The sequence below is a fragment of the Furipterus horrens genome, unplaced genomic scaffold (genome assembly GCF_987537825.1).
Source record: "Furipterus horrens unplaced genomic scaffold, mFurHor1.1.pri manual_scaffold_2, whole genome shotgun sequence".
Classification (NCBI taxonomy): domain Eukaryota; kingdom Metazoa; phylum Chordata; class Mammalia; order Chiroptera; family Furipteridae; genus Furipterus; species Furipterus horrens.
Window position 1 is genome coordinate 12659828 of NW_028327172.1, and position 27299 is coordinate 12687126.

Genomic DNA, 27299 nt, shown 5'->3' on the forward strand with positions numbered 1-27299 from the left:
GTGGTCATATTTAAGTTACAGAAGGTATCAGTGCTTCCCCAGAATCTTGATTAAAAAAAAGAATTCACAGACATGCACAACTACACGCTTGATATTTTTTTAATCTTTGGTAAACACAGCAAGGCGTGCAGGGGCCATGCATTTCTGAGCAGCACTCTGAAATATACGAGATCCGTCTTTCAAAGAAAACGACCCAGCTCATGTGATTTGACCCATGTCCAATCTATACAGCTCTCTTTTTCTTCTCTTTCTTCTTTCTTTCCTTTCTCCCCCTCCTCTCAAGGACTAATGTAAGTGTGCAAGCATTTTGAACCCTTCTCCCCCACCCCCCACAAGGTGCACAGGCTTTGTTTCAGGGCGGGGGGGGGGTGGGTAGAGGAACAGTTGTGAATGCCACGTGACTCACGGACTCCCACTTTCCTAATCCTGGTTCTGATTGGTCGTCACCTTGCTCTAGCCATATGGCTGCAGAGTACTCTAGTCTGCACCCCTTTCTCGTTCTTTACCCTGCTCTTCCCGTCTGTTGTACACAACCCTGAGAGTGGGTTCCAGGCTTTGTCTCCTGCTTGGGGTTCACTCCCGTTAGGCAGTCAGGAGAGAACACTGTATGTCCTAGGGATGGCTGTAGAGGAGAAAAACACCCTTTCCTTTTGTGCCTGGTATTGTCATTATTTAATTTCCTGTGCTGTTTTGTTCAAAGTTTGTGTTTTTTTGGCAGCTGTCACATTTGTGTTGTATGTTTTCTTCCTGGTTTCTCTCCTGATTTGAGCTGGGTTGCTAGTTTTTTTTTAAATAAAGGTTCTTGGAGTCCCTTTCCCTCGCTACTATGTTACACTTTTGCTTGTTTGTTATTATGTTTGATTAATACTGATTAATATGTTTTGGGGGGACTGAAAGACTCTCTAAATAATTATTTAATTGTCAAATGCCTGGCAGTCACCAAGCAATAAAATCTGTCTGCGATACTCAGAATTAATCCATAGCACCGCTACTATTACTTTCCCTTCTCCTAAACCACATCAGTTCAATTACTCCGCCATTTATGCTTGAGAAATAGGATTTTGAAGATGTGAAAGTTTATTTTTATAAGCATTTGATATTTTTATTAATTTGCATTTTTCTAATCCTGCAGATGGTTTCTGTAGAGACATTGGACTCTGCATCCTTTTTTTCTTCTTAATGTTTAGCCACTGAAAGACGTGCTAGCAAAGTATAAAATATAGCAGACTTTGCCCCCCCAAATTGGCCTTTATTTGACACTTTCATTGCCTAAAAAAAGTCAATAATAAAAATATTAAAATTTCTCTCAAGAATGTATATTCATTGACTTAAAGTTTTAAAAACCCATTTTGTATTTTATTATTCAAATATGTTAAGCAAGTAGCCTGCAGGTTTGGATTCTTGAGGGAATGCATGCTATGAAGTCAGTGAGAATCATAAGCAGGAATTTGAAAATCAACCTGGCTCTCTGATTTCACTTAACTCTTTATTTAAAGATCGCTATTTACTCCTTTTTCTCTATTCATAATCTATATTTGAAAATAGCAGTCTATTGCTTGAAAGTGTATGAGAGGGGTGCTGCTTACACCTTCCTTCAGACATGGGAGCAGGAGAGCTGAACCCAGGTCTGGGCCCAAATGGTTTTTATATATTCTCTGAGCCTTTTGCTGGTCTTTGGTTCTGTCACTTTATATGTCATGTGAAGAGAATGAAGACATCGACTTAGCAACAAATATAATTGTGAGGAGAAGTCCTTTCCCTCATGGAACTTACATTCTGTTGAAATGTATAGTAATGAAGGTATCCAAGTACACATTTTCTTGGATTTGAACAAGATCTAGAAAATTCAGCAAACCTTAAAATTTTCATCCCATGTAACTAAATCCCTACTCTGCCTAAACAGATGTATGCGTTTCTACAGATCCTAGCCCAGCAAAGAAGTCCAGTTCATGAGTTATACATCAGTAATAGAGAATGCCTAGGCCCTGGCTGGGCAGCTCAGCTGGTTAGAGCATCATCCCGACACACCAAGATTGCGGGTTCTATCCCCGGTCAGGCACATACAAGAATCAACCAGGGAATATGCATAAATGGGGACAACAACACATCCATCTCTCTCTCTCTCTCTCTCTCTCTCTCTCTCTCTCTCTCTCTCTCTCTCTCTCAATCTCTCTCTTTCTCTTTCCCTCCCTTGCTCTCTCCCTTCTCCTAAAAAAAATCAATGAATAGAATGTCTGTTATTTATATTGCATATTTATGAGATCACATGTTCTTTGTTTAAAAGTCTATTTAATGTTTAAATCTGGGATAGATACAAGATATTTGTTTGATTAAAAAAAATTGGTATGGCTGGTATCTGTGCTGTCAGGTGCAAAAAGGATACTGACCAATGGTGTGCCAATCACAGTTCTGAGTACTTCACATTTAGCAGCTGGTTTGATACTTGCAAGAACCCTAAGGATATTGTTAGTTGCCTCATTTTACAGAACAGGAAATTGAGCCATAGGTAAGTTAAGTAACTTGACCAACGTCATATAATTTGTAAGTTGCAAAACTGAAATTTGAAGTTAAGCACTACATTTCCAGAGTCGTGTCTTCACTATTGCGCTATACTCTACTGCCCTCCCAGCCTAGCACGCTAACCTTAACCATCGTCAAGAAGTCTGAGCTCTGCTATGTGACTTCCATTAACTTTCCTCATGTGCGTGCCTCCGGTTCCCTGTCCATATGAAATGTTTCATATGCCATGGGTTTCTCCTCATTTGTCGGATCTGTAAATTTTAGGTGTAACAAGTTTTAGGTTAAAGCTGTCAGAGGCATTTAACTGCTGCATAGTTCTGTACGGCAGGTGGGACAATATTCTGATAGGTTTTATTCCTTTTTGCTCTCATTCGGTAGAAACGAGTGGTTGAACAGCTACGGAAGAACCTGATGGTAAAGCAAGAACAACCAGACAAGTTCCAAATACAGCCATTGCCACAGTCTGAAAACAAACTACAAACAGCACAGCAGCAGCCACTACAGCAGCTACAGCAACAGCAGCAGTACCACCACCACCACGCCCCGTCCGCGGCGCCCGCTCCCAGCCTGACTGCTTCACAGGTGACGTGTGGGTCGGGCTCTGCGGGCTGTAGGTCCCTGTGTTACTGGTCGTGCAGAACTGGGTCTCGTTTCAGGCTGTGTTAAGCTCAACTAGCTCTAAACAAAAGTTATTTTGGTTACTCTTTTATATTATATTGCAACTAGGGTAAGAATTCCTTGAAATTCATTTGTAGAAGGAAATAACATTACTAAGGAGCAAAAATTAAATGATTTACCACCTCTTCAAAAAGGAGGGAAAGGTAGTCAGTGACAAAGAAAAATTGCTTCTCTGTATAAGAACAGAAGTCTTATTTTAAATTTCTTGAAGTATTTATTTGAGCTTGTTCTAAAAGTCTATGCAGCTTTGCCTCTTCTAGAATTGTTTTCCTGGAATTCTTAGCAATTAAGCATGGAGATATTATAGGATCAGTGCCCTCGGGACCAGGTAGAAAGAGGCATTTAGAAGAGTGATATATTTCCATTATTCATAGAAACAAAATATTCATTTCTGAGTCCATATTCATTAGAATATGAATCTGTTCTAATACACTGAAGGAAACCTGAAGTGGAAGCCGCAGCTCAAAACTAGCGCTAAGGAGTAGAAGCTTAATAACATTCTAACTTGGTGTAGCTGTGCAAATGATTTTACTGCAAAGGGCATTTAAACTATCATATAATGTAAGGATAGTGAGGCGGTCCAGGCACACAGAAAGGACATATTCGGGAATGACCTTCAGTTAAGAAAATTATTCAAGCTTGATCTCCACACACTTGGATGTAATATGGGCACAGATTTTAAAATGGGAAAATTGAGCAGTAGTTCTTGATCCTTGGAGGTCACAGACCCCTGTAAGACCCTCTTGAAAGCTCTGGATCCCCTCCCTAGAAAAATACCCATTCACAGTTAATACACTCATTTTTGCACATGATTTAAAAACATATCTTTTGAGACCTAAGTGTGGCTATCTCTGACCCACCAACACCAAGTCTTCACTGTATCTTTACAGGTAAAGTAAAAGGTTATTGTGTCCCTCTCTATATCGCAGTTCACTTATCACGGCCTCACTGTATCGCAGGATTTTAAAAATATTATATTTAATTATTTATCGCAGATTTTTCGCTATATTGTGGGATTTTGTGGTACTGTACAGTAAATACTAAAATAAATGTGAGTTTACTACTTTGCGGATTTTCACCTATTGTGGGGCGTCTAGAACGTAATACCCACGATAAGTGAGGGATCACTGTACTTGGTTCCTCACTGTTTGTGGACATTGGGCTGGTTCATAAACAATATTTTGCAAGCGAAGAATGCGTTCCTTATAAAAACACTAAAGATAGTTACCATTTTATAGAGGTACTCTCCTAAGTACTTTACGTGTATAATGCACACAATCCTCACCCCAGCCCTAATAAGGAAGGTGGTGGTGGTGTCGTTATTATCATCATTATTATTATTGTTATTATTATCGCTTTCTTTTAAATCATATGGGTCATATGTAGTAAAGCCAAGATTTGAACCTAGATGTTCTGGCTGAGAAATCTGTTCATTCACTGCTCTTCTATACTGCTATATGGTACCAGAAAAAAGAAATGCCAACATTATATAAAATGCCAGAGAAGGAAAACTGAAGAATCCCTGTTGTGAATCAGAGCAGCCTACAACATGTTTACCCTAATCTTCGCCCCAGGGCTATTTGAAAATTAGGTATTCAAAGTGACTTCTGAAACCCCCTGACCAAAACTTGTACTTCTTCTGAAAGATTGTTTACCAGATTACTTTGTTGGACTTTTAAACAGAGTTGGATTAGGTTGTTCTCTTTCCAAAGTACAGTTTGATCATAAAGTGTTTACATGGAAGGAGTGTGGTAGACTTTATTATTTTCTGGTACATAGGAATTTTTCTCTCTTAACCCTTGGAAACTTTCTGTTCAAGTAACTACATGTCATACTGATCAGAGAAAATACTTAAGTGATACTTATAATAGCTATTTCCTTCCTGGTATAAACTGGCCTATGTACTGCTTTGGGGTGGTGATGGTGAGGGCCCCAGACCTGTCCCCAAAACAGTGTTGTGTGGCATCTCTCTGTCCGGAGCCCACCTGATATATTTGATTGATCTGGTTAAGCTTGTTTTATATAATGCAAATGCTTAATGTTAAAAGCCAAAAGATCCTTTAGGTTTTTGGGTTTTGTTTTTGTAGTGTTAAACAATCAAGCGGTGTTTACTGGGTATGCTATGTGCTAGGTGCTGGTATACAAAGAGGTAATAATGGCCTCTGCCTAGAATCTGGTATACTATAATTATTTTCATTCATTCCGTTAATAGGCACTGTGCTAGGTAGTGTAGAGGATAGATTCAGATATAAGACAGAAAGTCTGTCTTTAAGAATTTAAAAACTTTAGAAAAAGAGAGGAAGATGTAAATAGCTAACAAAGAAGAAGAAAATGAAAGTACCAATAAAGAGCTGTGAAAGTGCCAAAGGACAGACTCCTATTGAGTGGAGGGATCAGAGAGTACTTCCTAAAGGAGGTGGCATTTGAGCAGGGCCTCGACAGATACGTGAGATTTCAGTGATGAGCAGAGGGAAAAAGAGCATCGCAGGTGCAGAAAGCAGTGTGAACAAAAGTATGGAGTCAAAAAAGTTAGTGCGCACCTGGGAGATAGAGCGGAGGCTGATGTGGCTGAAGTGCAGATTTCAGGAAATGATGGAGAGGGAGATAAAACCGTCAAGGTGGGAAGAGGCTGGCTCGTGGAAGTCGCCCAGTGCTTGACAGCACTTGGGAATTTTGAATGTCATACGGAGTCATTAAAGGTTCATGAGGTCAAGGGCAAACGAGAAGTCGTAGATGGCATACATCAAGTACCTAAGTTCAGAAAGCAGTAACTGTTAAGTAGCAATCACAGCATGGGCAGGGAGGAGAAAGGTTTTTATTCTAAGTCAGGGTAGCATGGGGGGGTTAGAAAGATATGGGGGAGTAGGGGGAACCCGTTCCTTTAGTTAACTTCAACTCATGCTCGTATGTATATTTTGGAAATTTTTCAATCTGTAGGACAAAAATGAAAAAATAGAACAATTGAATGCAGGCTTACCCTTCAACTTATATTCACAAATGTAATACAAATGTAAAGAAGCATGCAGTTAGTAAAACCAAACAGAAAATGAACCCTTGTAGACAAAAAGGAAGGGGTCTATTTGTAGTTGTTTGAGTGTACAACAGTGACCTTCCATTCAAAATTAAACAAAGAAAATAGTCTAAAATAGACATGGAAGTTAATTAGAACCCATAGTAATGATCCCTGTAAGTCCTGATATGTACATTGGAGTCTGTATGTTTTCAATCAACACCTCATGCTTTGGAGGCATACAACAAAAATAACTTAGCAAAAATAATAACAGTGAAAAGGATTTTGCAGTTAGTGCTTCTTGACATATATTTCTGTATTAACTTCTTGTTCATGCAGTGTGGGTTTTTTCAAAATTAAAGAACCCTTTCCTGAAATGGTGGGAAAACTGCTGTCTTCTCTGGAAGGCAGTCATACATGGACAGCATCGGCCAACCAAGGACAGCTTCCATAAGACACAGTTTTCTTCGTTGTTGGATACCTTTCCTCTCTGTGTCTTTTTTCCCTCCTGCCAGAACAGTCCAGAGGTTTATATTAGGTTTGGATCTCAAAATACTAGATTCTCTTCATCATCTAAATTCTTAACACTCCAAGATTGATTTATGTGCCTAATATTTAGAATAGAATAAGCACGAGACCAGGAGCAGAGATTCAGATAATACCTTTGTCAATACCTGGTGTCAATAAATAGTAAATATATTCTCCAAAAAGTTTTCCTTGGTGCATATAATACCATGTCTTATACCTGTGTATACAAAGAGATATATAGCTGCGAGAGTACATGTAGTAAGATTAGCCACAACTGAATGTTTATAAAATAGAATAAAAATGCTAACCTAAGATATGAACAAGCTAGGCTTGTGTTTTTTAAGTGTTGCAGTTAATGGTAAGTATATAATTGAGGTGAGTTTGAGGTTTTACTTAATCCCTTCAGGGTTATTTAAAATAACTTTACTCGAACCAAGGGTGTTTCTTTTTCTTTTTTCTTTTTTTAATATAGCTTATTGACTTTGCTATTACAGTTGTTCCAATTTTTCCCCCTTTGTCCCCCTCTGCCTGGTAACCCCCTTCCCTCCAGCAATCCCACCCCCTCTTAGTTCATGTCCATGGGTCGTGCCTATAAGTTCTTTGGCTTCTCCATTTCCTATACTATTCTTAACATCCCCCTGTCTATTTTGTACCTATCGGTTTGTGCTTCTTAATCCTTGCAGAACAGGAACAGAATCATAGATATGAATGTTTCAAACAAAAGTACATTAACCTCTTAAAGCAGTAACAACATGCACAACTGTTTTTAAAACCCACGTCAGTGAGTTCTGCTGATCAGAGCTTGACTTCAGTAACCCGTGGTAGTATCAGGTTTGAATGCCATCTGGTGTGACTTGCTCACCACTTCCAAGGTTTACACTATATTTTAAATTGAAAGATGGAGCTAATATCACTATGGGTTAAAGACACTATTACGGATAACCAGCTGGTAATGTGAAGTCAGTCCTTGCTGCTACACTACAGTAATATTTCTAATGATAAATAACAGTTAGCTTCTATTTGGTTTTCATCACTGATAGAAAGTAGGTGGCCTGCTAAGCTAACCCCTGAAATAAATATGAATATTCCTCTTCCACTCCCATTTCACATTTGAGGAGGTAGCGGCAGGAGAAGCAGCCACTGCTATGTTTTCAACTTAGAGTAGAGGAAACAAAGATTTGGGTGATTTTGAAGACAAGCATTGATCAGGATTGCTAATAAGGCTGTGATGGGATAGATGAGGCCAAATCGTTGAAGTTTTGGCTAAAAGAAAAAAACAGTATGTTAAAAGGTCAGCTAATACATGCATGTGCATATGTGTTTTAAGGAAGAAAATGGAAATAAAGAATTGCCTATAACCAAACAACTTAATGCACAAGTACTTCTGTGGACACTGAAATAGAAATTCACAAAGGAATTTGTCCAGATCGGTTTCCCGGAGAGGAGGGTCCTTTTCACTGGTCTGGCGGTGTCCAATGGGACTTTCTGTGCTGTTAGAAATCTCCACTGGCCAGTCTGGTAGTCACTAGCCACGTGTGGCCGTGCAATGCTGGAAATGTGGCTACATAACTGATGTTTAATTTGATTTTGTTTTAACACATTTAATTTAAACAGCTATATGTGGCCAGTAGCTACCAAACTGGATGGTGCAAGTGTGAATTAAGAAGAAAAAGTGGGGTTAGTATCAAAATCAGAATCAACAAGTTGGACCCAATAAATCTTCATGTTCTCATGTTCCTGACATGTCTATATCTTGAGTGGCTGACTGGCAGCACTAGACAGTGGTGTGAGCCGTGTAACTGGCTCCTTTAATTTACTCTAGTGAAAAGTTCACAAAAACACAGCTTCAAAGCTGCCTCAGCTCTCACGGAACATCAGTCAAGTCCTCTCACCTCAGTTCATCCTCTGATCTGTAAGGCTTTTTGAAACTCGGTGTTTGTTTCCCCCTTGTCACGTTTCACTGAATCTTTGATCACTACTGCCGCAGTTCTCCAGAGTCCAGATTACAGCTAGTGACTCATATCCCTTTGGTATCACGATATTTTTCTTTGGTATTTACTATACTAGTTGGTTTTGTTATCCATTGTTTGGGATTTACTGCCTCTGAGGCGGCAGTTACACTAATCCTCATATGAGGTTCCCTTCTACCTCTCCAGGGTGGCACTCAAAAGAAGGAAAAGATACTGTCCTTTTATCCCCACCTTTGTGTCACAGAAGGCAGATAATCAGAATTATATGATGGCTTTCTTCCTATTGATGTGGTTGTAGCAGTTAAGGATATATAGTGTGTGCCTCATTGATTTGCAACTTCTACAAAGTTGAAATTAATTGAAAGCAAGCTAAGAATTAGAAAAATCAGAAGAAATAGGTACATTCATATTCTGTATCTATAAACCAAGCCCAGCCCTGGCTGGTGTGGCTCAGTGGATTGAGTGCCTGCCTGTGAACCAAAGGGTCGCTGGTTCAATTCCCTGTCAGGGCACATGCCTGGGTTGCGGGCCAGGTCCCCAGTGGAGGGTGCACAAGAGGCAACCACACATTGATGTTTCTCTCCCTCTCTTCCTCCCTCCCTTCCCCTCTCTAAAAATAAATAAATAAAATATAATTTTTAAGTGATAATTTTTTTAAAAACCCCACCCCATTCATTGTTGAAAACCTTATCCCCATATTAGTCACAGTTCTTCCTGGGAGCTTGCAGCTAAATTGAGAACTCTGGCAAACTAGAAATTGTCTTTGTAGTAGGACGTGTGCTCTAGGTACACAAAAGAAATGTTACAGTGAGAAACTGCATTGATTATGAGAACTGCTTTGTTTTCTGCTGGGTGTTAGCAGTGTATTGTTTAGTGGGATCACACTTCGGTGTCCTAATATCTGTTCTCCATGTCTCCTAGAAGACTGTAACTACAGCTTCTATGATTACCACAAAGACACTACCTCTCGTCTTGAAAGCAGCAACTGCGACCATGCCTGCCTCTGTTGTGGGCCAGAGACCTACCATTGCTATGGTGACCGCCATCAACAGTCAGAAGGCTGTGCTCAGCACTGATGTGCAGAACACACCAGTCAACCTCCAGACGTCTAGTAAGGTCACTGGGCCTGGGGCAGAGGCTGTCCAAATTGTGGCAAAAAACACAGTCACTCTGGTAAGCCAGCAGCTGCTACTCATGTGTGCCCACAGGAGAGGGTTCAGGAGATGCGTTTGTAGAGTATACCCATTGTGTGCTCCTGCTGGACTTTTCAGCCTCCATCACTACCACACCGACTTCCCCTTGGGGGCTGACTAGGGCATGTAGCTTCCCTACTGTCTACTCGAGTAGCTAGAGAGGATTCCTGACACCAAAGACCAAAACCTATTCAGTGCCTTACCTGAGGGCAGGGTTTGACTTGACTTGCGGGGGTGGGGCTTGGGGTGGGGGCGGGAATGTCCATCACAGCGGCATACACACTGTTTCATGTATCTCCCCCTCCTATCCATGGCCCTTCCTGTGAAGCTTGAGTACTTAGACTCTGGTGCTATATTGCTGATTTGGGGAAATGCCCTGCTGAATTTCTTGCATTCACTATCCCTTTAAATTGACTGTACTCAGGAAGTACTGGAGTTAGTTGGGCACTTTAAAAATATTCAAGAAACTCACAAATTAACAGTGTCCATGTCCAAGGTCTTTCATAAGAAAAGATCCCTTGAAGGAAGAAGTACTTGAACAGAATTGTTCATGAGATTTTCAGGGTAAACCGTTTAGAAACTGATATTTTAAGAATCTTGGGGAAGGGTATCCAAATAGCGGTTTAAAAATTTGCTTCTATAATGGCAGCTAAGAGTTCTTGGTGGCTTCTGGATGATGACCAGCGATGAGCAAAACTTGAGAGCAATGAAGTGAAGTGTCACCGCTTAAATAAACCTAGGAATCTTTAGTGACGCAAGCAGATAACTCAGCCAGGTGCTGACATTAGAAAATGCTCTATAGGAATAAAGCCATTCACTGTTAGATTAAGCTCTAATGTTAGGAAAGGGCCCATTTGGCCAGGCAGCAAGTTTGATTTTACTTTGGATCCAGTCTTAACTTTTAAAATTCATAAGTGCAGGAGTTCTTAAGTGTCAGAGGAAATTGTCTAAGATTGCTGAGCCTGCACGTATGTGAGGAAACAAATGTGGTTGGTTTGCTCTATGGGGTAAAGCAGTGCAGGTGGGAGAGTAAATCAGTTTCTTAAGGCAGTGTTAATCCAGATGGTTAATTCTATAGTGAAAGATTGTAGAGAATATTGTCTGATCCAGAGAACAGTGATGCTGAAAATACTTTAAGAATGTCTGGCTTTGATATTGAACGTTTATTGTCCTCTCTGGTTTATTTTATCTTTCTCGTTTTTTAGCAGGTTCAGGCAACACCTCCTCAGCCCATCAAAGTACCGCAGTTTATCCCTCCTCCAAGACTCACTCCGCGTCCAAACTTTCTTCCACAGGTGGGTAAGCCAGTGAGAAGCCCAGCGAGGGGTAGGTGGGGCAGAAAGCCTCATGGGCCCTTCCTGCGCAGCCTGGAACGCTCTGGTCACCTCGGCTGTATCCAGATCCCACGTGGCTAAAGATTGCAGCTGCTGATTTCTATACCGTGAAGAAGCCTATTTTATCATCAGGGTTTCTTAACAATGACCATTGGCAGTAGCAGGAGGATGTAAGGACAGGAAAATTTCCTAGATTAAAAAAAATTAAGATAACACCATTTTAAACCTTATAATGTTAACTTACCGGAAAAAGCCAAAACCTGCCTGCCAGTGGGGAAGGAATATAAATACCACCTTTTTCCCCTGTATGCCAAAGAGAGCAGAGAAGGAAACAACAGCCATGCTAACTAGTAGAAATCATTCAGTTCTCCTCTGGAAGATGATGGCATTGAGCATCATACTTAAACACAAAGCCTTGCTTATGAAGATTTAGACTAGGGGTCTACACGGGGAATTTTCTGTGGAGGCCCAAGTAATGCAGCTTGCCCATATTCTACTGAGAGTATTCTTCCAGCAATTGGGCTGAATGCACCATTCTCCTGGCAGAATGACGGCATTGCCCACCCCAGTCTAGATCTTGAGGGGAGTTGATTTGCCTGGTAGAAAGGCTGGTAATTCCTATCTGAGGCCTTGGGTTTCAGGCAAAGAGAGAAGAGAGAGGAATTTTGTGGTCAGTGGCCATAAGTGATTTCTGAACTGCCCATATGATTTTAATCATTGATCAGATTAATTCTTAATAAGTACTTTGTGCTTCAAAAAAGGCGCTAAGCATTATGGATATGCCAGTTTTCAAGACAGACCATTCCCTGTCCTCAGACTTATTCAGACACGTGTACAGGCATTTACATTCTCCACTGTGGGAAGTACAGGGCAGTCTGAGAACACGGAGGAGGAATTCCCAACTCATTCTTAAAAGGATTACAGAACATTTCCTTGAAGAGTTGACATTCTATCTGACACCTAAAATCCTAGTCAAGTTAGCCTGACAAAGTTTTGGGGGAACAATAAAAATGCTCCAGGCAGAGGGCAAAACATACTTAAGTCAGGAATGGAGAAATGCATGTAAGCCTGAGGAACCAAACGAGATTTTGTGTGGCTAGCACAGTGGGCCTTGTGGCTAGAGTAGGAAATGGGGCTGGAGAAGCCTGCTGGGCCAGAGCCTGTGAGACATTCTGGGCTGTGTAGGAATTTGGGCCTTATCCCAGGAACAGGAGGGAGCCATTAAAGCAGTTTCAGACAAGTACTTGGCATGATCAGATTTTTATTTTAGAAAATTCCTTCTTGCCACTGCGTGGAGAATAGATTAGAGGTTGTCAAGACTGTGGGGAGGAAGAACAGTTAAGATATTGTCAACAATAATAATAGCTACTGTTTAGAGAATCTTGTTGCTACATGCTACTTGCTCTGTAGGCACTTTACATGGGTTATCTATTTTAATTCTCACAACAATCCTATGAAAGTAGGTATTGCTCTTTTTTAAATGGTGGGTCATGACTCATTAGTCAGCTGTGAAATCAATTCAGTGGATTATAAGCAGAGTTTTTAAATAAAATGAACAATATAGTAGGAAAATACTAGAGCACATAGCATATAAGTATTGTTTCATGAAGTCTTCATTTTATAGAGATAGAGATATATGTCTATGTGTGTGCACTGGTGACAGTGTGAAATGTATTTCCTCCTGTGTGTCTGCACGGGGCCACCTTAAGTTTAGCTAAACATTCAGACAAACACTTGGCACTAGTCCACTTAGGACGATACAGGACAGAAACCAGAACTTGCCAGCTTTTGCTCGGCATCAGACGCTTTTCTTGAGTGGGAGTCCCTGTAGTAGCCCAGGTAGCAGATTCTACAGCGGCTCAGGTGCAGGGACATCAGGACAGTGGGGGAGCCGCCTGGCGTAGAAGCCCCAGGCCTCACAGAACCCAGTGTACCCTGTAACAACTCGGGCCCGGCTGCCGAGGCTTTCAAGGTCCCCGCAGTGGACAAGCCCAGTTAGGAGTTTGCCCCCCACCCCTCAGGAAACCCACAGTATGGTGTCCCATCAAGTATTTATAAATCTCCCCATTCACAGTAAAGGGTCATTTTTGCCATAAGCAATGTTGCCTGGTAACATAGTTGACATTGTTACCTTTATCAGGTTTCCAGGAGAACAGAGCTAGAGAGTTAACTGAAGGTCAAACTTTAATGCATAAGGGGAAAGGATTTTGCCTGCAGGGTCACAGTTTGGAAAGCTTGAAAAACTGGCTCCAATCAGGTATGTTGCCTAAGGTTATACAGCTGGTAGGTGGTAGAATCAGGATTTGAATTCAGGCCAGGCTGACCCCATGTTTTTAATCACAATTTTCTGCCACTGTTTCAGTAAGCCAAACATGGTAAAATAGTGGCAGTGCAGACACAAAGTAGGACATATGTGAGAAGGATTTAGGAAGTAGAGGTGGAGTAGGAAGCATCAAGAATTATTCTGAAGCTTATTTAGGAAAGGAAAGGCCATTTACTGAGATGATGATTATAGGAGGAAAAGAAGTTTAGAAGAAAAAAAATGAGTTTTAGACATGTTGATTTTGACCTTGTGAAATTTCCAAGGAGAGATGGCTACCAGGCAGTTGAATGTGATTCTGAAATTTATGAAATGTCTGATCCTAAGATACAAGTATGGAAGCCTTCAGTACACAGATGGTAACTGAAACCGGAAGGTGGGCGAGAGCTCCCAGGAAGAGCAGAGGACGCCTGGAGGAAAAGGGTGTCCCAGGACAGAATCCTGAGACATGCTTACACTTAGTATTGGACAGAAGAAGAGAAAGCCCACACAGGACACTGAGAGAAGGCGAGGCCACGGTGGAGAGTTAAAGGGCCACAGACGAGGGTGAACTGAGGCTGTGGATAGGAAGAATTTAAAATGTGAAGTAAGGCCTTTGGCAGCATAATTACCATACTCTGGGCACACGTTCTGGGTGGGACCAGTCTCTGCACTGGGTATTTGACGTCAGCCTGAAAGAGGCGGCATGATACAATAGAGGGAGCTAGGTTTAGAATCAGTAGAACTGAGTTCTAGGGTAGCATTTGCACCCTCCTAAGAGCTAATAAATCTTTTATAAAATTATATGTCTTAAGATCTATAAAAATCATAAAACCAGAGTGAATGTTAATATTTGTACTAAATAACATTTCACATACATAGTGTGGGAGATATGACAATAACTTAGATTTGCAGGAAGTTTCTTTAAGTAATACGATAATTGTTCTCTCTTTCCCCATAGGTTCGACCCAAGCCTGTGGCCCAGAATAACATTCCTATTGCCCCAGCACCTCCTCCCATGCTTGCAGCTCCTCAGCTTATCCAGAGGCCTGTTATGCTGACCAAGTTTACCCCCACGACCCTCCCTACCTCCCAGAATTCCATCCACCCCGTCCGTGTCGTCAATGGGCAGACTGCAACCATAGCCAAAACGTTCCCCATGGCCCAGCTCACCAGCATTGTGATAGCTACTCCAGGGACCAGACTCGCTGGACCTCAAACTGTACAGCTTAGCAAGCCAAGCCTTGAAAAACAGGTACAGGCAAGAGTACTCACCTGCTTCCAGCAGTAGCGTTGCCATTGTGGCTGGGCTATCTTTAAATACATCTTCTCAAGGGCTCTTTATCTCAGTACCATTATCAGTTACCTGTTGCTTATAGGTGATAATGTATTCAAAATGCAAAAGGGCCATTCTTACTGAAGAAAGTTGGGTTGCTTTTTCCATTATCCCCTTATGAGTTGATGGATTCAGAGTCCCGTGTGAGTGAGCTCCCCCTGCTGGTTCTGAAGCAGAAATTCACGGATGGGTTCTGCTATCCCCAGTCAGGAAGCACAGATGAGGTAGTAAACAGAAAATGCCCTGTTAGTTGTGGGCCAATAAGAATCCAGATGAGGATAGAACTCTGAAAATCAGGAAGAATAAACAAAAGAAGGAAAGGGATTCCACCTCAAAGATTTTCCCTGGTTATTACAAATAATGAAGAGCCAAATGAAAACAATTAAAATTTCTAAAAAGCATTCTTTTAACTCTAGAGGATACAGACATTTTAGCTCAAATATTGAAGCCTTTTGTTTATATTTCTGAAAACAGATGTTTCTTTAAAAACATGAGGCTAGCCCTAGCTGGTGTGGCTCGGTGGATTGAGCTCTGGCCTGTGAACCAAGAGGTCACTGGTTTGATTCCAGTCAGGGCACATTCCTGGGTTGCGACCAGGTCCCTGGTGGGGGTGCACGAGAGGCAACCACACATTGATGTTTCTGTCCCTCTCTTGTCCTCTCTCAATAAATAAGTAAATAAAATCTTTTTAAAAAACGTTTAAAAACATGAGGCTAGAAAAATACAAGTAATCTCCCCAAATACTTAAGGGTTCTATGACAGAAAGACTTCTAAAAACATAAAAAAAGATTTATAGGTAGTCACCATATATTCTATTTAAAGAAAAACCAGTGATGAAAAAGAAGAATTTTGCAAAGAAAAGCATCCTCTTTCAGAGAGTTGCTTTAAAAAGTCATTGACCCACTTCAAATTGCTCAGGCTTGAGTTCTCATTCATCTGAAAATAGTCTGGTGATACTGAATCTTCTGCTTCTGGATGGATGACTGTGATTCAGAGAGGCTGGGCAGATGGCGGGGAATGAGAAGGCTTTCTGCTGCCTTGGCCTCGCTGCACAGAGGAACCTTATGCACAGAGCACATGGCTTTCTCCCCAGGCAGCTCATAAATGGAGCAGACCTTTCACTAAGAAGCTGGGTACCAAAATCTTGTGCTCAGACAACACAAGAGGGAACGCATCTCTGTTCCTCGGGAGCCCACTCAAACCCCGAGAAATGCTTTGAGGAGCATTCAGAAATAAATTACTTACACGTATTTTAGGTCAGAAGTTTTCAAACTTACTATCGGCAGAACTTCAATATTAAAATACTGAATGAAAAATGCTCCACCTTAGGAGTCTGCCTAAAGGCATGTTTGAAGGTCACCTGCTCTTGTGTTCTGGGCTGGCTCTCAAAGTACTGCTGACGCCACTTAGAATTATAAAGAATGTGGTTTCAAAATACTATCTTAGATCGCTAAATAGTATTTCTCTTTGATCTCTTTTATGATAAAGCTATTTTTAGGAGATAAGAATTTTTTCAGTTTTATTTTTACATTTCTTGTTTTTTTCTGATTACAAGGATAATACATATTCATTGTAAAAGAAAAATTCAAACATTACAGAAATATGTATTGTAGACAGTGCATCCCCCCATAATCTACAAGTATGAAGAGTAAAATTCCCACCTAATTTTACCTACACCAAAGTTGCTATTAACAGTATTTTAAGTATATTTTACTGATTATGTTGTTACAGTAGTCCCAATTTCTTTTCCCTTTGCTCCCCTCTTCCCAGTACCCCCTTCCCTCCAGCAATCCCACACCCCCCTCCCCCTTAGTTAATGTCCATGTGTTGTGAATATAAGTTCTTTGGCTTCACCCTTTCCTATATTATTCTTAACTTCCCCCTGTTTATTTTGTACCAAACAATTATGTTTCTTAGTCCCTGCACCATTTCCCCATTTCTCCCCTTTACCCCTCCCAGCTGATAACCCTGCAAATGATCCTCACACCTATGATTCTGTTCCTATTCTGGTTGTTTGCTTAGTTTGTTTTTGTTTTTATTTTTTAGATTTAGCTGTTGAAGTTGTGAATTTCTTGTCATTTTAATGTTCATAGTGTTTTCTTAAATAAATCCCTTTAACATTTCATATAATAATGGCTTAGTGATGATGAAGTCCTTTAGTTTTACCTAGTCTGGGAAGCACTTTATCTGCCCTTCCATTCTAAATTATAGCTTTGCTGGATAGAGTAATCTTGGTTGTAGGTCCTTGCTTTTCATCACATTGAATACTTCTTGCCAGTCCTTCCTTGCCTGCAAAATTTCTTTTGAGAAATCAGCTGATAGTCTTATAGGCACCCCTTTGTAGGTAACTCTCTACTTTTGCTGCTTTTAAGATTCTCTCTTTATCTTTAACCTTTGGCATTTTAATTATGATGTGTCTTGGTGTGGTCCTCTTTGGGTCTAGCTTCTTTGGGACTCTCTGTGCTTCCTGGACTTGTATGTCTATTTCCTTCACCAAATTTGGGAAGTTTTCCTTCATTATTTTTTCACATAAGCTTTCGATTTCTTGCTCTTCCTCTTCTCCTTCTGTCACTCCTATGATTCGAATGTTGGTGCATTTAAAGTTGTCTCAGAGGTTCCTAAGCCTCTCCTCATTTTTTTCAATTCTTGTTTTCTCATTCTGTATGGGTTGACTGTGTTTTTCTTCCTTATATTCCAAATCATTGATTTGAACCCCGGTTTCCTTCTCTTCACCATTGATTTTGTGTGGATTTTCCTTCATTTTATTTAGCATAGTCTTCACTTCTTCCCTTATGTATTTGCAATACTTAAGCACATCTGTTAAGCCTTTGAGCACCTTTATCACTAGTGTTTTGAACTCTGCAGCTGTTAGGTTGGCTATCTCCTCATGCTTAGTTCTCCCAACGGAACCTTGATCCGTTCCCTCTTTTGGGCCATACCTCTCTGTCTCCTCATCTTGACAGGCTCCTGTGTTTGTTTGCCTCTGTGTCTTAGGTAGAGCTGTTGCACCTGTTACATTTAAGGGGCAGAGCCTTAGGTATTTGTCAGTACAGGGCGACCCATTTCACCACGTTGTGGCACTGTGCGGGGCGGGGTTTGCAGTGTCTGAGAGGGAACAATGTCGCTTGCTCAGCACTTGCCCCTTTTCCAGGCACCTCTCCCACTTCTGTATGGGACTGGCACCTCTCTAGCTATTGCCCTGGCTGTTGTTCCCAGAGTGGGTGGGTCTGTGGACATTCTAGGACCATGGGGGCCCTTTAAGCAGACTCTGCTGAGAGACTGGCAGTTTCTTCTTCTGGCCCAGCCCCCACTGGTTTTCACAGTCAGAAGCAACGAAGCTTTCTTTTCCTTGGCGCTGGAATTGTGAGCTGTGCAGCCTGGTCAGGGACTGGGATCACTCCCCGGTCTATGATGTGTGACTGTGCTTTCCACCAGCCAACCACAGCCACAACCTTACTGTCCCCGCCACACCACGTTCTCTCTACCCCAGCTCCACCCCTCCTACTTGTCTAGATGAGTATTACTTCTTTATATCTTTGTTTGTTGGACTTTCATGCAGTTAGTTCTGGTCATTTTTAGTTTTGAGTTTGATGTAGTTCTTATAATTGTGGAAGGAGATGAAGCGTGTCTGCCTATGCCTCCATATTGGCTGGAAGTCCTTTTTTTTTCCCTTTTGTAAAATTTTTATTGTTGTTCTTTTACAGTTGTCCCAATTTTCCCCTGTTGCTCTCCCCTGCCCTCTGCCCCCCACAGTCATTTTGAATGGGATGGCCACACAGTACACATGCTCACTCAAGGTGTCTACCACCCCCACTGACTAATACAGTGAAGTCGTCATTGTTCACACATGCGCATTCCAGTCCACTCTCCTTGGCTGCCAGGTTACATTGATGTCACGCAAACCATTCTCATTATATTAACAATGGCTGGACTTTTTCTGGGCAGACTTTGTATGTCTTGCATAGGAACCTACAGAGTATCCTCTAAAAAAAGGAATACATTGAAGATGAGAAATACTATCTGATGTGTTATCCTTAAATTTCAGTCTTGCCTTCTTAGTAAACTTGAGCTGGTAACTCTGCCTTCCATTTTAATACTATTGTAGGGAAAATATAGCCAAGTGACCAAACAATGGATTTTTGCTTTGCCTTCAATTCAAATTTATTTAACCTTAATTGATGAAACTAATTGGACATTTATTTATTTGCTAGTTCCTCAATTTGATTATTCATGCAGCGAAGTCTGAGAAGGTGAACTTGGAATTAAGGGTATAAAATGATTAACTTAGTTCTAGTCTTGTCCAGAGTTTTTGATTTCTGTCTTCATAATACCAGAAAGAACAGGATTTACAAATTTAAATAGCCATGGGTATGAAGCAAGAAATATAAATGAGTAAAGCAGGCTGGAATTTTTATTTTCCTTTTTTGTTGTTGTTGAAATATATATTTATTCTGATACTTACGTTCAGTTGTACAACTTATTTAGTGCAAATTAGCAGATAAATTTTACATTTCTTCCAGACTGGGGTTTATTGATGACTTCAAGTTTGGAATCTTCAAATTTGAAGTCAGGAAATGCATTCATGTCTGCTTTACCATACATTTGTTTAAGTGTAGAAAGCTCCCTCTCGTCCTGGCTGGTGTGGCTCAGCTGGCTGGAGCACTGTCCTGTAGCTGAGAGGTCGCCGGTTCTATTCCCCAGTCCGAGTGTGTTTGGGAGGCAACTGGTTGATGCTTCTCTCTCACATTGACATTTTTCTCTCTCCCTTCCTCTCTCTTGAAAAGCAAAGAAAAAGAATATCCTTGGGTGAGGATTAAAAACAAAAGTTAAAGGCTAGTCTCCAACAAAGATTTTTTTTAAAAAGCTCCCTCTCCAATTCTTGCTGATAGCCTGAGCCAGTATCGAGAGGTCCTCCAGATGACTGTTGCTTAACTCTATTCTCTAATCTTGTCCACAAAGAGTTTCTGTACAAGTTCCTTATTAAAGACCACTGCTGTAACACCCATATTCCTCTTCAGATGGGCTGAGATTGCAGACAGAATGACAGAGGAGAACCTGAATAGCCTCTGAAGAATCATGTGATTCTGTTGGACAGGAAGCATCTCGGAGACAGGCTGTTATTTTTCCATTTTTAATGGGAATATGAGTACAAGAAGTAGTCCACTTTTATTCTTAATTCCTCTTTGAAATAGTAAGATAAGCATGATAAAATTGACCGTGTCACCTTGGTGTCAAGAAGCAGAAAGTGGAAGGGACTGGTAAACTGCAAAGTAATGTACTACATCTCCAGGAAGTAGCTACTTCTTGACAATAGCCAATTTTTATAATAAGAAAACTTTTAAGAAAACCAGAAATCGAGCTATTTTCAGAGATCACCTAGTTTTTAAAATACTAGTAATTGTTTAAACACCATGGAGGCAAAAATATCTTCAGGGAAGCTTCACTTATGGATAAGGATTTATAATCTCTGATAAGAGACCAAACTTTTAGCTTTACCCATTTTTTTTGCTTGTATCCCAACTTAGTTTTTTTAAGTTGAGGTGAAATTCACATCACATAAAATTAACGATGTTGAAGTGAATGATTTTAAGCAAAATGACATATAATGAAACCAATTTTACCATAAGCTAGTTAATATAATATACCACAGGAACTTTTTTATATCAATTAGCCGACAGTAAAAGTGGTTAAAGTCGTGGTTTCCAAGAACCTATTGATGACATTAAGTGAGGCCTTACTGTACACATTTAGATGCTTTCATCAGGTGCCATCTGGCAAGTCCCTCTAGCCTAAGGTGGGTAAAACAAAGGTCAGCCTCTGCACCAGGGAATCACCAAACAGGTCAAAATGCGCAACCACAAGTTTTGAGAATAAGGTCCATATTGCTCCCCCTGGCACCAGCAGGTCATTCCAGGAACACAGATGACTGTCCCCACGGCCTCTGCGCAGCTAGGGAATGGGGCTTCGTAGGTAGTTAAAGAAAAATATTTTCTCAATGAAACTTAGCAGCCTCTTTCTTAAGTGCCCCTTAGTTGCAATAAGTTTTTTATTAGATTCCAGAGTTGTAAAGAGTTGATTCTGTTTTTGCCAGCTTAATGGTTGCTTCAGTAAAGGCTTGGTTCATAGAGTCCCCTGTCCTGCCATTTTTGTGATGCCACTCTCCAACCATAATGGCTTTAGTTTGTTTTAAACAGCTTAAGACAACAAACATTCCTTATGTCACCGTTTCTGGGGATCAGGAATCAGGTTGCATCTTAGCTGGGTCGTTCTGGCTCAAGGTCCCTCAAAAGTTTGCATTCCAATTAGTTGGCCAGGGCTACAGTCATCTCCCAGGCTCTGCTGGAACCGGGGCCTCCACTTCCAGTCTCAGTCACGTGGTTGTGGGGAGGCCTCACTCCCACTGGCTGTCGGCAGGCAGGGGTGCAGCTCCTCTCCACAGGGGCCTCTCCCTGTGCAGGTCACAACTTGGCAGCTGGCCTCCCCAGAATGAGAGGCCTGTGAGAGAAAAATAGCTCTCCCGTGTTTTATTTTTATTTTTTGAATGCTTTTGCTGTTTTTTGTCCAATCCTGAGACCATTGTATTCCTCTGAGTGAAAGAGAAAATTTGAACACTTAATAATTCCTTAGTGGTTTGTCCTTCCCTGGAGGTGTCACCAGTCTGCTTCACTCAGCCTTAAAGATTGACGTGACTTCAGGGAACCTCATACAGCCTTGGAGTGGGGCAGCAAGCCCTACCGTCGACCCTCTCGTCTCCCTCCTCCCTCAGACTCCTACCCTTCCACATGAAGAGAGCTATTGAAATAAGCTTTCTGGACACCCAGGACCTTAAAAATGTCATTATAAACTACCTTCCCATGTGTTCCCTGCGGATGTGTTTGGTGGTTTGTTTCATGGAGTAAATGTGCCCTTTTTGGTTCAAAAATGTGTGTGGTGTGAGAGAGAGAAGACAGGAATGATCCTCCTGGGTAGGTGGTGTCCTCACTGAGAAGGTCAGCCCCTCCCGACAGTCTGTGTACAGTATATCTGCTCTGCGTGAGGCCCTACACTAGGCCCACAGCGGGGCAGAAGGGCATAGACAGTCCCTGCTGTCGGGCGGCTTACAGTATAGACAAGGAAGCAGGACAAGACACTGGTAAAAAAGCAAAAACAAACAAACAAACAAAACAAGGCAGCATTTGTACCCCAAAACAGATATTTACACTTTCCTAAAGTAACGTGATAAACAAGGAAAATGTGGAAGCAGGCAGGAAAGAACGTGAAAAATCTTTGTGACTGAGTTCGTTTTTCAGATCTAGTATAACATTTCACAGCATAATGATTTTTGAGAACTTCTGATGTCTTGCCTGCAGGACCAAGGTCTTTTTATTTGGCTTCTGCTCATCAATAATCAGTTTCATTCTCACTTACTTAATTACTTGTTGTTGCCACACAAAGAGACCATTGGCATCTGCTTTTTTAATTTTGAAAAAGTAAATTAGATTCTTGTTTGGTTTTATATCCACTGTTCAAGCATCATTTCATTATTTACCGAGGGCTTCATAAATGAAGTATTCATTGGGTCATGATAAGAATAGTAACACAAGCCCTGTCTACCAATTTGCTAGCTGCCATTTGCGTTTGAAGATGATAATGCTACTGGTGTTTTTTGTGTGTGTGTGTGACTGGATGCATCTGGAAGACGAGGTTGCAGGTAATCAGGATGTCAACCTCTTGCAAGATGGCCTTCCCTTGGCTATTGCATCTCTAATGGATGATGCAGGCAGGTTTTAAACATCCCAAGTGAGGGTAGTTCTGCAGCCTCTTTTAGATTATGATTATGATTAGAAATGTACTGACATAGAAGAGTGTGTTTAAGATTTTTTTTTTTACATTATTCAGATCTTAAGCACACTGCGGACTGGAGCTTGACCCATATGTAACAAGAGCGGGCTTGCTTTTGGAAAACCGTCCCTATATTCTAAAATACATTAAAATCAGAGTGGCCTTTACTTTATTTTTATACGTAGGTTTTAAACCATGCATTTTTCTTTCTGTATAATTTAAACTATTTATTTGTGATTCATATTTACTCCAGTTATACAATTTAACCATTTCCACTGGGGCCTTACATTTTACGGGGCCTTAGCTACTTTATTCACTGTTTCCATTCTGAGTATATTCTTTTCTTCCTTGTTGGCTACAATCAAACTGTTTGTATTCTTTTAATGAAAAGTGAATTCTGAATTTTCATTTAATTTTCCTCTCCTAGACAATTAAATCTCACACAGAAGCAGATGAGAAGCAAACAGAGAGCCGCACCATCACTCCACCTGCTGCACCCAAACCAAAACGGGAGGAGAACCCTCAGGTAGGTCCAGCCCTCCAGAGGCGGGGCTTATTCTCACACGCTTGGAGGGACACGTGCTCCTGAATCACTTTATTTGTCTTGTCGTTTGTTTTCTCACTATTCAGTAATGCCACTGCCAAGTCAGAGAGGCCTAGGGCAGACTAAGAGTATGGCCTTGAGTATCCACAAGCGGCATACGGGCATTTTATACACGGTACAAATTTGAAATGTAAGATCAGTGATTCTTTTCCTAGATATCTCATTGCGTTTCTAGTGGTGATTATGTTTTGTTTGTCTCAGCCAACATATATAAGGTGTTCAGTTCACTCAACAAGGTCTATTTATGTCATCGATTACAGTTGTTACATGTGCTTTTTGTTATTACTGCTGTATTGCATTAGATCCCCAAATCCCAGATGAACCAGTAGCTGAAAAGGAATTCACTGAAGCATAAAAGTAGGGATGAAAATAGTAACATCTGTACCACAACTTAGGGTAGAATAATAGACTTAAATAGCAAACAAGACTCTGGTGCAGATGTTGAATGTGAATTCGTATGTCCTTAGACAAGGGCATTCTTAAGTTTGATAATTTTGCACAAGCAGCTATAAAAGAAAAATTGGACAGGTAATATGGTGATGAATATCCAATAATTGGATTTTATTAGACCAGTAATCCATTCCCTTCTATCCTCAGTGCGTTCTTTGTCATGAAACCCCGTCATATAGTGGCATAAAGCCATCAAAGCTTCACGTTATTTTTAAAAAAACAAAAGTGATATTTTAAACCAGTGAAGGTTTTTCTAAAACATGTACAAATTATAATTCTTTCTGATATGAAATGGATTAATTTTTAATGTACATATCTTAAAGGAGGGACTAAAAAGAAATACTAGTCATGCAAATAGTGCAAATTGCTGAGAAACTTATAAAATCATCCATAAAATTAATAAGTATTATGCTTGGAGAAAAACCATAGAGCAAGCTATTAGCAAAATTTCCTTATTAGGAGAAACAGAAGGATATCCCATGTCAGTGGCGTGGTGGCAAGCAGGCACACACTGTCACGTGTAGTAGCAGGTATTTCATCTTCTAGTTGGACAGAATCACCACCTTAATGAGACTAAGGTAGTTCTTGGCATACACGTGATACACAGATGAGGTGAAAGTTCTTGACAAGCTTTTACAGTAGTCTGTCTCTATATCGCGGTTCACTTATCATGGCCTCACTGTATCGCGGGATTTTAAAAAAATATTATATTTAATTATCATGGATTTTTTCACTATATCGCAGGATTTTGTGGTACTGTAGACGTATGTTGTTGAAGTTACATAGGTTTAAGAGTGTAGAATATGTTTAAGAACTTAAGTAGTGTTTATAAAAGTGTGGAAAAGGTTAATAAGGGAGTGGGGAAGGTTAATAAGGGACTAGGAACTGTTTATAAGTGTGTGGGAAGGGTTTATAAAGCCTTGAAATATATATAAATACTAAAATAAATGTAAGGTCCCTACCTCACGGATTTTCACCTATCGTGGGGGGTATAGAACGTAATACCCGCGATAAGTGAGGGAACACTGTGTATTTGTTTATCACTGAAAATCTGTTCCATAAGAGAGGCCTCTTTCATTTGATGGTTCTGTGTGAGCTCCTGACCTAGACGGGCAAAGCTGAGCTGGACGTGAGTGGCCAAGAAGGGTGCTGTCGCGCGATTAAAAGAAAGTGCATCTCCGTGTCAGCCCTCACACTGCTTTAGTAACAGAGAACAGTTGGTAGACAGCCTTCTAATCTTAAGTTTTGAACAAAGAGTAAAAATTAGGAATGTAGTTATTTGGCAGCCATAAAATGTGTGCCATTTCAATGTACAGAGCAGAAAATGCGCAGCGTCCAAGACTGCTTCTCCTTGCCAGAAAACTGGCTATCAGCGGGGAGGTATAAGTCTGGAATCAGAAAGAAAATAAAAACGTTTCTTCAGGATGCTGAGGGTATCAGTAAAGGACATTTCTGTGTTCTCCAGTGGCTTACTCAAGGACTGTATCTTCACAAAACTCTCATCTTGAATAGCCTGCACCTCTCATGTCAGGCCAAAATATCATGATATTTAATGTTGAGAATGAAATGTCAGGATTTTTTAAGGCCAAACTGTGGTATAAATAACTGTGCAGGAGTAAGTCTCCTAGCAATTAATGCTACTCTTTATTCAGTGGCATAAGAAGTTGGTGGTGCATTATTTGGCACATACAGGAACCACATGCAGTGGTACAGAGGGAAATGAAGACATACCTTCCAGACCACATGCAACCAAAGAGCAAAACAGGCATCAATCCGTTGCTGTCTCCAACTTGGATCATCTAATGGTTCAGCTTTGGGGTGCAGTATGTTAATCAGCCTAGTCAGAGAAAAATGGCCCCATAAGTTTTAGGGCTGTATTTGAATGAAAAATCATAGTATTAAGCAGAACCACCTGCTCTCATTCTTAAACCTCATTTAGCTTTGAGTTAACATTGTCCAGTCAATGGTAGCAAAACATGTAAGAAACACTGACTTATCATGGCAAGGGAACTACTTAGAATTTGAGCTTGTTGTGTGGGAGGCTCTGCATGTTTTCCAAATATGAAATCCTCTTCTCTCTAAGAGGATTTTTTTCTGGGGGGAAAAAAAGTTGGATCACTCAAGATGCTGATTTCTGTCATTGAGAAAGTAGAGGCAGGCCCTCATCCTGTTTTCCGTCCCTGTAAGACAAGAAAGCTGCAGGGTGGCTCCGTAGCTGTTAAGAGTGGAGGCTGGCCGCTCCTTGTTCACCTGAACGTGGCCCCCGTTAGCCTCCAGCCTGCTGGGCTGGCTTTCCCTAGCAGTCTGACAGGGCAGGTGATTGGCTTTGTGAGAACCCGCACTGAAGTATATTCTTTTGTTTCTCTGGCACAGAAACTTGCCTTCATGGTGTCTCTAGGGTTGGTAACACATGACCATCTAGAAGGTAAGAGAAGATATTCATGATCTTGTCTTGCTTCTGCCCCAGAGCTGTGTTCTTGAAAATGGTGTTTAATTGTATTGCTGGAATAGAAAACTGAAACACAGATAGAGTATCATTCAAGCACTGTGGACTTTATTTCCTTTAGAGCAAAAATTGCTGTCGTTCAGCCCCTCTCCTTCCTCTCATTATGAATCCACACTACTGTTGTGGACAAACCACCCAGCTGCCTGGATTAAGGTGACTTCTGTTCACGTAGGGGAATTTTTTTCCCTGACGGCATGAAGTAGCAAACGCCCCTCTGATTGTGTATTTTTTTCAGTCACTCTTGTTTACCAGAATCTTATGAATAGTTCCAAAGCTATACCTGTCTTGGTTTTTAAATTAAAGAATGGTGAACTATGGTTAATTAAGTCTAGGTCTGTGGATAAAGTTCATCTACACCTACATTCCAGTGATCTAAAAATAAATCAGGACAGCTTGTTTACAAGTGTTGTCTGCCATTAACTCTCAATCACAGAGAGCCTCAGTGTAGGATAGACAGCGTGGTCCCACTTTCCGAGAGGTGACAGTAGACAGTCCTGTGTATTTGCTCCCAGCAGTGTGCTTGCCTCTATTGAGGCTGCAGCAAAACAAAGAGATTGTCCCCCATTTCTAGTTTGTCATGGGAAAACCCATAGTTAAAACAGTGAAGTTAAGTTTTTGAGGTTCTCCATACCTGTTTTCTAATTCAAACGTTTTGCTTTTCCAAGAAATCCAAAGCAAGAGGCAAGAGCGAAAGAGAAGAACAACAGCAAACCCAGTGTACAGCGGAGCAGTCTTTGAGCCAGAGGTACTCCTGGCCAGCCCTTGGCCCTTCGCTGTCTGTTCTAGTTTTATTTATGTCTTGTTCTGTGCCTCCCATTTGAAACCCTGCTTAAAAGCAGTACCCTGATTGTACCTTCCCAGCCTTCTGAAATGATGGATTTTTCTCTGGCTGATTCCATTATATCATTTCTGTTATTCACTGCTTTCCCCTTGGTTTCTTCCTAAGTGTGAACAGATACAAACCTTCCTTTAAAATCTAACTTATCCTGGCTTCAACTCAACTGTCATCTGAAGCAGAGACAGACCTCTCTGGAATATTATCTCAGAGCC

At 40.9% G+C, this 27299-nt stretch overlaps 1 protein-coding gene and 1 pseudogene across 10 annotated transcripts in view; one reads left to right on the plus strand and one right to left on the minus strand.

The window, feature by feature from the left end:
• Positions 1-27299, plus strand: part of PHF21A (PHD finger protein 21A) — a 164560-nt gene that overhangs the window by 123458 nt on the left and 13803 nt on the right. For 6 of the 10 annotated variants that reach the window (XM_090262101.1, XM_090262132.1, XM_090262084.1 and 3 more), the window contains 7 exons: positions 2899-3102; positions 9628-9879; positions 11105-11194; positions 14494-14787; positions 23117-23215; positions 26117-26168; positions 26915-26994. In XM_090262101.1, coding sequence (XP_090118227.1) covers positions 2899-3102; positions 9628-9879; positions 11105-11194; positions 14494-14787; positions 23117-23215; positions 26117-26168; positions 26915-26994 — 1071 coding nt within the window. The remainder of the gene's footprint in view (positions 1-2898; positions 3103-9627; positions 9880-11104; positions 11195-14493; positions 14788-23116; positions 23216-26116; positions 26169-26914; positions 26995-27299) is intronic. The other 4 variants (XM_090262146.1, XM_090262126.1, XM_090262139.1 and 1 more) reach the window with 2 other exon arrangements.
• Positions 19360-19946, minus strand: LOC150017909 (ATP synthase peripheral stalk subunit F6, mitochondrial pseudogene; annotated as a pseudogene).